The 10,535-nt window shown below is 52.6% G+C and overlaps 1 protein-coding gene across 7 annotated transcripts; it reads left to right on the top strand.

Moving 5' to 3' along the window:
* Window positions 1-1,862: 1,862 nt before the first annotated feature.
* SIGLEC10 (sialic acid binding Ig like lectin 10) lies at window positions 1,863-9,243 on the top strand. 7 transcript variants are annotated; one of them, XM_021681448.2, is made up of 11 exons: window positions 1,863-2,012; window positions 2,092-2,475; window positions 2,638-2,922; window positions 3,161-3,208; window positions 3,321-3,584; window positions 4,654-4,701; window positions 4,832-5,089; window positions 5,172-5,456; window positions 5,763-5,853; window positions 5,949-6,060; window positions 8,556-9,243. In XM_021681448.2, the coding sequence occupies exons 1-11, from the start codon at window positions 1,976-1,978 to the stop codon at window positions 8,820-8,822; spliced, it is 2,079 nt and encodes a 692-aa protein (XP_021537123.1). In that variant the 5' UTR covers window positions 1,863-1,975; the 3' UTR covers window positions 8,823-9,243. The 7 variants fall into 7 exon arrangements, with proteins under 7 accessions (XP_021537123.1, XP_044778072.1, XP_044778073.1 ...); XM_044922137.1 differs by having other exon boundaries at window positions 1,976-2,012; window positions 2,092-2,472; window positions 2,809-2,922; XM_044922138.1 differs by lacking the exon at window positions 5,172-5,456 and having other exon boundaries at window positions 1,976-2,012.
* The last annotated feature ends 1,292 nt before the right edge of the window (window positions 9,244-10,535 follow it).

A 10,535-nucleotide genomic window follows, 5' to 3' on the forward strand; every position in this document is an offset into this window, starting at 1 on the left:
TGCCCTTCCTCATCACCATCTGTCCCAGCATTGGCTGGGGGGGCAGGGGGAGCAGTTATAAGCACTTCAGTGCTTTTCTGTTTCTCAGAAGCTTCATTTACCAAACTGGATCCCCTTGAGGTCAGACACAGTGTCTAATTTGCCTGTGTCCCCAGCATGCAGCTTGGCACCTGCCACAGACCAAGTCCCCAGGCATGGAGGTTCAGTGGACCAACACATATCTCTATGTGACCAAAGTCATTTCAAGGAGAAGGGCTGGGTGAGGGGGACAACATCCAGGAGTTTATCCCACTCACTCCCCATCCCCCTTACCTGTGGGTGCAGGTGTTCTCATCACAACAGGTATTACAAGTAAGTGCATCCAGGGGCACCTGGGTGGCTCGGTCGGTTAAGCGTCTGCCTTCAGCTCAGGTCATGATTCCTGGATCCTGGGATCGAGCCCCACATTTGTCTCCTTGCTCAGCGGGGAGCCTGCTTCTCCCTCTTCCCCTGCTTATGAGCTTTCTCTCTTTCTCAAACAAATAAAAATCTAAAAAAAAAAACAAAACCAAAAACCACACAAGTAAATGCATCCAATCTTAGGGCAGAAGAAGGGGAGCTGGAGAGGTGGACTAAGGTCTTGGGGGTGGGAGCTTCTGGTGGACCAGGGGATCGATGAGCCCACCAAGCGAGGATGAAGAGATGGAACTGAGACCGGCCTAGGGTTACCAGAGTTAGCAACTAAAAACACAGGGCATCTATTTAAATTTGAATTTCAGATATGAACAACAAATTATTTTTTTTTAAGATTTATTTAGTTGAGAGAGAGAGAGAGAGTGTGTGTGCAGGGGGTAAGGCAGAGGGAGAGGGAGAGGGGAAGCAGGTTCCTTGCTCAGTGAGGAGACTGCCGTGGGGCTTGATCCCAGGACCCAGGGATCATGACCTGAGCCTAAACTAAGAGTCCAATGCTTAAACAGCGGAGCCACCCAGGTGCCCCACAACAAATAATTTTTTTTTTTAAAGATTTTGCTTATTTGACAGAGAGAGACACAGCGAGAGAGGGAACACAAGCAGGGGGAGTGGGAGAGGGAGAAGCAGGCCTCCTGCTGAGCAGGGAGCCCGATGCGGCCTCGATCCCAGGACTCTGGGATCATGACCTGAGCTGAAGGCAGACGCTTAACGACTGAGCCACCCAAGCGCCACCAACAAATAATTTTAATACAGGAATGTCCTGTTGCAATATTTGGGACATACTTACACTAAAAAATTACTCATTGTTTAATTGACAGTAAACTTAGGGGCGCCTGGGTGGCGCACTTGGTTAAGTGTCTGCCTTTGCCTCAGGTCATGATCTCTGGCCCTGGGATCCAGCTTGGGTCAGGCTCCCTGCTCAGCGGGGAGTCTTCTTCTCCTTCCCCCTCTGCCCTTCCCCTCGGCTCATCCTCTCTCTCTCTCTTTCTCTCTCATGCTATCTCTCAAATAAATAAAATCTTTTTTAAAAATTAAAAAAAAAGAAAGTCAACTTTAACTGGACATTCTGAATTTCAAGACCAGCCCTTTCCCCACCCCCAAAATCCACCTCTGCACCAACCACCGTCCACAGGGGCCCCTGTCTGAAGAACGGTTCACTGTGTACTTTCACTTCTGCTTCCTCAGTGACGCAGGGCCCAGTGGGAGAGCCCCTACCCTCCACCCACCCGGGCCCCACGGCCTCACAAGCCTTCCACTCCCTCCCCGGGGAGGTGACGCCAAAAGGACCAGCTCTGCAATCCTCAAGCACCAGGCAGGCCCCTCAGGGAAGACCCAGAGTTCTAGTGGATGAGGTGGGGTGGGGAGTGGTGAGGACGGGGAGTGTCATGTGGGGCTCAGAATCAGGAGCACATTTCACACATCAGGCGCCTGGGACTCAGCTTTCTCTGCTGGGTGCTTCTTCTCTGCCCTGCCCATTGCCCGTCCCAGCGTCTGGGGGCAGGTCCAAGTGCCTCCTCGTGCAAAGATGCTCCTGCTGATGCTCTTGGCCCTGCTGTGGGGCGGTGAGTGGGCCAAGGGCTGGAAGGGGCCTGGGAGGGGGCGGGGGCTGGGCGTTGTAGCTTGAACCTCTGTCTCCCTCAGGGTCCCCGGCTCAGGACCTAGGATTCTCGCTGCAAGTGCAGAGGGTGGTGACGGTGCAGGAGGGCCTGTGTGTGCGTGTGCCCTGCACCCTCTCCTACCCCCCGCTAGGCTGGACGGAGGATACCCCGGCTCTTGGCTACTGGTTCCTAGCCGGGACAGACTCGAGCGTCGGAAGACCAGTGGCCACAAACGACCAGAATCGGGCAGTGCGGACTGTGCCCCAGGATCGATTCCAGCTCGTTGGTGATCCCCAGAACCGAAATTGTTCCCTGCTGATCAGAGAGGCCCTGGTGGAGGACTCGGCGCTGTACTTCTTTCGGGTGGAGAGAGGCCGTTACGTGCAATACAGTTTTATGAAAAACCAGTTCTATCTGCAAGTGACAGGTGCGGAACTGACTCCAGGGGGAATGGGGGTGGGGCCTCTCCTCCTCCCTGCCATCCTCCGCCCCCCCCCCACTGGGAAGAGGGGACTGTGGGAACAGAGCAGGGGTCTCCCCCTGCAGCACTCCCTTCCAGGGCTCCCATTGAGCCCTCTCTCTGTCCCAGCCCTGACACAGCAGCCAGATGTCTACGCCCCAGAGATCCTGGAGCCAGGACACCAGGTGACACTCATCTGTGTGTTTAACTGGACCTTTGAGGATTGTCCAGCCCCTACTTTCTCCTGGCTGGGGGCCGCCGTCTCCGCCCCAGAACCCAGACCAACGTCCTCCTACTTCTCGGTGCTTACTCTCACGCCGAGACCCCAGGACCATGGCACCCACCTCACCTGCCGCGTAGACTTCTCCAGGAAGGGTGTGAGCACAGAGAGAACCATCCGACTTAATGTCGCCCGTGAGTCTGGTGGTGGGGTGTCAGAGCGTTCAGACAGGCACAGAGGATGTGTAGGTGGAGAGATGCAGCTGGTGGGGGGTCCAGAGAGGCCGGTGTGGAGACCCACCATGCCGCCTCAGCCCTTATTTGTCACTTGTGTCCTGAGGGTGGTCACACTTTCTTTCCCCCTGCCGGGGAGCGTTCTCTCTGTGAGGAGCCCCACCTTCCTCCCCAGAGTCAGGTCTCAATCTTGTTGCAGATGCCCCCAAAGACCTGGTTATCAGCGTTTCCCGTGCCAACACGTCAGGTACTGAGGGCCTGGGAGGGTCGGCTGGTCCTCTCTGGGGGACAACGTCCTCGTGTTAGGAGGGCGAGGGAGATGGTGTTCCTCCCTGCAGCCTTTCTCTTGCTGCTTCCAGCCCTGGAGCCCCCCGCACACAGCCCACATCTAGAGGCTGAGAAAGGCCAGTTCCTGCGACTGCTCTGTGCTGCCGACAGCCAGCCCCCTGCCACACTGAGCTGGGCCCTGGAGGACAGGGTCCTGTCGAGGTCCCACCCCCAGGGCTCCGGAACCCTCGAGCTGGTGCTGCCGGGGGTAAAGCCTGGGAATTCGGGCTGCTATACCTGCCGAGCCGAGAACAGGCTTGGCTCCCAGAGCCGCACCCTGGACCTCTCTGTGCAGTGTGAGTACAACTGGGCGGGGCCCGGTTTCCAGAAAGGGAGAGGGGTGATGGAAGCCGGGGATGGGGGCATCCCTGGCTGACAATTCTGATTCCAACTCCGATGTGGGTTCCCCCCCACACCCCACCCCCACACCACCAAGCAATCCTCTGATGCCGGCTAGGCTTTCTAGGATTCAACTCCACCAAACACTGTCTGCCTGGAGGTAGCATCAGACCCACAGGTGAAGGGCTCAGTCCTACAAGACCCTCCCCCCTCTTCAGAGGCCAGTCACAAGACCAGGCTGACCAACTGGCTATAGATTGGAGTTTCCCATGACCCCCTCCTTGGATTTAATTAATGTGATAAAGTAGCTCACAGAACTCAGGAACATTTTACTTACTAGGTCTCGGGCTATTAGAGAAGGATGTAACTCAGGAACAGCAGGTGGAAGAGAGGCGTAGGGCCAGGTATGGGGCGAGGGCGCTCAGCTTCCACGCCGCTCTCCAAGTGTGCCCTGGTCCCTGCACCTCCACGTGCTCACCAACCTGGAAGCTCTCCGAACCCCTTTCTTTTGGGTTTTTGTGGAGGTTTCAATACAAAGGCATGATTGAGTAAATGACTGGCCATGGCTGGCTGATTCCACCTCTAGTCTCTCTCCCCTTCCTGGAAGTCAGGGGTGGGGCCGAAGTCCCCAAGGCTCAAGTCACAAGGTTGGTGCCCCTGGCAACCAGCCCCCATCCCAAGGTGCTTTCCAAAAGTCGCCTCATTTACATAAACCCAGGTGTGGTGGAAAGGGGTTTGTTATTAATATCAAGACATCTTTATTGGCTCTCATCCTGTAGGAAATTCCAAGGGTTTTAGGAACTCTGTACCAGGAACGGGACAGAGACCAAATAGATATTTCTTATTATAAATCACAGAGACCAGCCCTTCTTACCTGTCAATTCCCTTGGGCCACTCAGCGGAGAATCAGTCAGCGGATGATTCAATTCCCCTTCCCTGTCCTGCCGTCTTGGTCTCCAAGGACGGTTCTCTGCCCAAAGGGCAGCCCCTGGCCTGTCTAGAGCCAGAACCCTGTCTCTGTTTCAGATGCCCCAGAGAATCTGAGAGTGATGACCCTGCATGCAAATAGGACAGGTAGGAAGAAGAACAGCGAAACCAGGGCCTCTCGGGGCCACATTGGGGGCCTCAGTGTCTGGAATGTTGACATGCAAAAGGGTCCCTGTGCCCTCAGCTGAGCATCTGTCCTGCCTCTTCCCTCCCCTAGTCCTGGAAAACCTCGGGAATGGCACATCCCTCCCAGTCCTGGAGGGCCAAAGCTTGCGTCTGCTCTGTGTCACCCACAGCAACCCCCCAGCGCGGTTGAGCTGGGTCCTGGGGGGACAGACTCTGAGCCCCTCCCAGCCCACAGACCCTGGGATCCTGGAGCTCCCTCAGATAGAAATGGAGCATGAAGGAGACCTCACCTGCCAAGCTCAGAACCCACTGGGCTCCCAGCACGTCTCCCTGCATCTCTCTGTGGTCTGTGAGTGTGGGGACCCCTGGGGGCAGGCTGCCCGGGGCCTGGGCAGGAGAGACACCGCTGACCCTTCGCCTCCCTCCCGCAGACCCCCCGCGGCTGCTCAGCCCCTCCTGCTCCTGGGACGGCGAGGGGCTGCACTGCAGCTGTTCCTCCCAAGCCCACCCGGCCCCCACCCTGCGCTGGCGGCTGGGGGAGGGGCTGCTGGAGGGGAACCACAGCAACGCCTCCTGGACCATCACCTCCAGCTCTGCAGGGCCCTGGGCGAACAGCTCCCTGAGCCTCAGCGGGCTGCTGGGCTCTGGCCTCAGACTCAGCTGCGAGGCCCGGAACGCCCACGGGAAACAGAGTGCCACGGTCCTGCTGCTGCCAGGTTAGGGGGCCAACTCGATGCCCCCCAGAGGTAGCTGAGTGGGGCAGGGGCCAGGGTCCTGTGGTTGGAGCAGGAACTGGGAAAGAGCACAGGGCCCCTGTGGCCGGGGATGCAGAGGGAAATGCAAATTGGAAGGCCTGTCACCTGGGTCTGGGGTGCAGCAGGGTTTCCAAGACTGGGACAGAACGGGTTGCCGATAAAACGTCTGGGACGGGAGCTGCAAGACTGAGTACTCAGTGGCAGGTGGGTGTGAGGCCCCAGGTTAATGGGAGAGGCTCAGAGATGGCTGCCTATTTCCTTGTGCAGATAAAGGACTCGTCTCAAAAGCATTCACCAATGGAACATTTCTGGGAATTGGCATCATGACCCTCCTTTTCCTCTGCCTCCTCCTGGTCATGTGAGTTAGGAGCCAGAGCAACGGTGTGTGGGATCTGGGGCTGGGGACAGGGGAGGTGCCAGGGCGCGCACACAGGTGGGTTGTTTCCCTCGCAGGAAGACTCTGAAGAAGAAACAGACCCAGGCGGGGACTCCGCCGAGGCCCAGGGCCACACGGAGAAGCACGATCCTGGACTATATCAACGTGTTCCCTAACCCTGGCCCCTTGGTGAGTGGCTCACGGGCTGCCTGTTCTTTCTACGTTCAGACTTCTCCCCTGGCCCCTCTCCTGTCCTGTCCCGACCTTTTTCCCAAGGGACATCAAGGTGGAAAAGGCACAGGTACTGGATTCAAGTCCTGATTCTGGCACCCACTATCTGTGAGACCTTGACCAAATCAGTCGCTCCCTCTGAGCCTCCATTTCTTCCTCTGCTTCCTTCGAGAGTTGGTTTGAGGATTAGAACACATACACTTGCTCAAAATGTAGCAGCTGTCCCATTATTACCACCCTGATGATGTTACTAATTGTAACTAATGATGTGATAATTATTAGTGTCATTGAGAGGCAGTATATTTAGTGATTAAGAGCAGGGCTCTGAAGTCAGCTTGTCTGGGTTCAATCCTGGTTTTATCGCTATGTGTTCTTGGACAAGTCTCTTAAGTTCTCTGTGCCTTAGTTTCTTTAACTATAAGATGGGGAAAATAGTAATCCCTATTACCTAGGATCATTCTTTTTGTTTTCTTCCACGTAGGATCATGCTCATTGTACCTATAAAACATTTAGAATAGTACCTGGCACATAGTAACTGTTCTTTTTTTTTTTTTAAGATTTTATTTATTTATTTGAGAGAGAGAATGAGATAGAGAGAGCATGAGAGGGGGGAGGGTCAGAGGGAGAAGCAGACCCCCCGCTGAGCAGGGAGCCCGATGCGGGACTCGATCCCGGGACTCCAGGATCATGACCTGAGCCGAAGGCAGTCGCTTAACCAACTGAGCCACCCAGGCGCCCCTCATAGTAACTGTTCTTACTGGATATCCAGATGCTGGATATTTTCAGGAGAGAACATTTATACACTGATGACTCCAAAATTTACATCTCTCAAACTCACCCCTGAACTTGAGACTCATAGCCGACCGTTTAGGCAGCATCTCTGTTTGGATGTCTAATAGGCATCTTGGACCGAGCCTGCCTGAGACAGAACTTATGACTAACTATACCCCGTAGGCTTCTCCTCCACCCAGCCCATCTTAGCAAATAGCACCACATCTGCCCAGCTGCCGAAGCCAAAATCCTTGGAGTCATCTTTTGCTCCTCTCTTCTCTACCACCCCACAACCAACCCATGAGCAATTCCCCTTCAAAATACACCCAAACCACTTCTCCTCACCACCACCCCCGCCAGACCATGCACTACCCCACTTCCTGTGCATGCTCTCTGCTTCCTCTCTCACTGTTTGGCTCTCTTTCTCTGTGCATGCTATCTTTTAAAAGCCCAAGCAGGTACATCTACCCCCATGGGGTACTACTCAGCAATCAAAAGGAACAAATGAGGGGCGCCTGGGTGGCTCAGTCGGTTAAGCATCTGCCTTCAGCTCAGGTCAAGATCCTGGGGTCCTGGAATCAAGCCCCGTGTTGGGCTCCCTGCTCAGCGGGGAGCCTGCTTCTCCTCTCCTTCTGCCGGCAGCTCTGCCTACCTGTTCTCTTTCTCTTTCTCTCTCTGTCAAATAAATAAATAAAATCTAAAAAAAGGGAACAAACGATTGAAAGAAGCTACTGGTTGAAAAACCTTAGACACAGGGAAAAAAGGGGAAAAAAAGTCAATCTCAAATGGTCATATATGCATGACTCCATATTTATAACACCCTGGAAATGGTAAAATTGTAGAGATGGAGGACAGATTCGTAGCTTCAGGGTTGGGGACAGGAAGATGATGAGGAATAGCAAGGGAGGAACTTTGTGGCGACAAGACAGTTCTCATCTTGACTGTGGTGGCGGCTCCAGGAATCTGCCCGTGTTTGTTTGCTCAGGCTGCCCTAGCAAAGAATCACAGAAGGGGTGGCTTAAACCACAGATTTTTAAAAATTTATTTATTATTTATTGTTTGTTCCTGCCCAAGACGTAATCCCCAGTTCCTCAATCATGTGCCTGGCACATGGTAAGCTCTCAAGCATTTGTGGAAGGAAGGAAGGAAGGAAGGAAGGAAGGAAGGAAGGAAGGAAGGAAGGGAGGAAGGAAGGGAAGGAAGGAAGGAAAGGAAGGAAGGAAGGAAGGGAAGGAAGGAAGGAAGGAAGGAAGGAAGGAAGGAAGGAAGGGAAGGAAGGAAGGGAAGGAAGGAAGGAAGGAAGGAAGGAAAGGAAGGAAGGAAGGAAGGAAGAGAAGGAAGGAAGGAAGGAAGGGAAGGAAGGAAGGAAAGGAAGGAAGAGAAGGAAGGAAGGAAGGAAGGAAGGAAGGAAGGAAAGGAAGGAAGGAAGGAAAGGAAGGAAGGGAAGAAAGGAAGGAAGGAAAGGAAGGAAGAGAAGGAAGGAAGAAAGGGAGGGAGGGAGGGAGGGAGGAAGGAAGGAAGGGAGGGAGGGAGGGAGGGAGGGAGGGAGGGAGGGAGGAAAGAAAGAAAGAAAGAAAGAAAGAAAGAAAGAAGGAAAGAAAGAAAGAAAGAAAGAAAGAAAGAAAGAAAGAAAGAAAGAAAGAAAGAAAGAAAGAAAGAAAGACGATTGTTTTTCCCCTCAGGCTCAGAATCGGAAAGCCACACCGAGCAGTCCTTCCCAGGCCCCTCCTCCAGGTGCTCACTCCCTGGAATTTAAGAAGAACCAGAAGGAGCTACATGTTGTTGCCCACACTTGTCCAGGACCCAAATCATTCACTCAAGCCTCAGAATCAGAGAATAACCAAGAGGAGCTCCACTATGCTACCCTCCACTTCTTAGGCCTCAGACCATGGGAGACCCAGGAGCCCAAGGATACCTACTCAGAGTACACAAACATCAAGTTCCACTGAGGCTGTCCCAGGCTGTCACCCTGCAGGGCTGGGATCCAGGCTAGGCAGAATGGAGAGGATGAGGAAGACAAGGTGCCAGCCTGTCTCTCTCTCTCTCTCTCTCTCTCTCTCTCTCTCTTTCGTCCTCCAAGGATGGGTCCTCCCATCCCAGACCTGAGCATTTGGAACAGCTTGGCAAACCTATCCCAAGGGACCCTCTCTGAATACACTATTCTGAGAGGCAAGGAAAAGCCTTTGCTCTGCCACAGTTTCTCAAAGGTGGAGGGCCTTTAAAGACGATTAAACTACCACTTTGTGAGGTCAGCAAGCTAACTTCAGAGGTTAAGTCTGGCCCACTGCCTAATTTTGAGCCAAGAGTGCTTTTTACATTTTAAATGGTCAGGGGAGGGGCACCCACCTGGTTCAGTCAGAAGAGCTTGTGACTTTTGATCTCCCGGTCATAAGTTTGAGCCCCATGTTGGGTGTAGAGATTATTAAAATAAATAAATAAATAAAAATAATAATAGTAAGCTTAAAAAAATAAGTGGTTGTGGGGGAATCAAAAGAAGAAACATGTTTTGTGACAAGTGGAAATGATATGAAATTCAAATTTCAGTGTCCATAAATAAAGTTTTATTGGAACATAGTCGTGCCCATTCTTTTATATATGTCTACAGTCGATGTCAGGCAGAGTTGAGTCTGAGATATTTGCTGTCTGGTCATTTGCAGGAAGAGTTTGTGGAATCTTAATCTAAAGTAAACTCAACCACTTATTTTTACAGAAGAGGAACAAAAGCGGATGTTGAGAATGAATTCAAGAACAGACACAGCAAAAAAGGCTAGCTGTGTGACAAGACAGGAAGTTCCCCAGAGTGAGGTGTCTCAGGGCAAGGATACCACATGGAGGTTGGGGGGCCAGATGTGTTCTCCGACCCAGGAATCTAAGGAAGAGCAAACACATGCGGGGCATGGAAGTGGAAATGCTTTCAAAATGGAATAAAAAAGCAAACTTCAGGGGCGCCTGGGTGGCTCAATTGGTTAAGCGACTGCCTTCAGCTCAGGTCATGATCCTGGAGTCCCTGGATTGAGTCCCGCATCAGGCTCCCTGCTCGGCAGGGAATCTGCTTCTCCCTCTGACCCTCCCCCCTCTCATGTGCTCTCTCTCTCATTCTCTCTCTGTCAAATAAATAAATAGAATCTTTAAAAAAAAAAAAAAAGCAAACTTCAGAATGTGCTCTGAATCAGCCGGCTGGTAAAGAAAGGAGAAGATGGGTCTGTTTCTCAGGGCAGAACATGTCCCTTCCCTTCCTCCTTCCCCAGAGATCAGAGTCCTAATTGCTTCATAGAAAGCTCTCTTGGGGGATGGTTACTGCTTGTCAGGCAGAAAACTGAGGAGCCCAGAATAGAGGTTGGCCTTTGCAAAAAAAAAAAAAAAAAAATTTTTTTTTTTTTAAGTAGGCTCCATCCCAAAGCGAGGCTTGAACTCACAGCCCTGAGATGGAAACCTGAGCTGAGATCAAGATCTGACGCTTAACCCACTGAGCCATCCAGGCCCCCCCCCCCCCCCCCAAAAGTTTTAAATTACACACTTGGAAGACAGGAAGAGCTGAAAAAAAAAGTACCAGTAAAGCAGAAGAGGTTATGGATAATGCTGAAAAATATGTATGGGGGTAAAGCAGGTCAAAGAGAGTTTTCTCAGGTAACTCACCCTGTGCTCTTAATAATAAGAGCAAG

This window comes from Neomonachus schauinslandi, chromosome 16 (genome assembly GCF_002201575.2).
Source record: "Neomonachus schauinslandi chromosome 16, ASM220157v2, whole genome shotgun sequence".
In the NCBI taxonomy this organism is placed as follows: domain Eukaryota; kingdom Metazoa; phylum Chordata; class Mammalia; order Carnivora; family Phocidae; genus Neomonachus; species Neomonachus schauinslandi.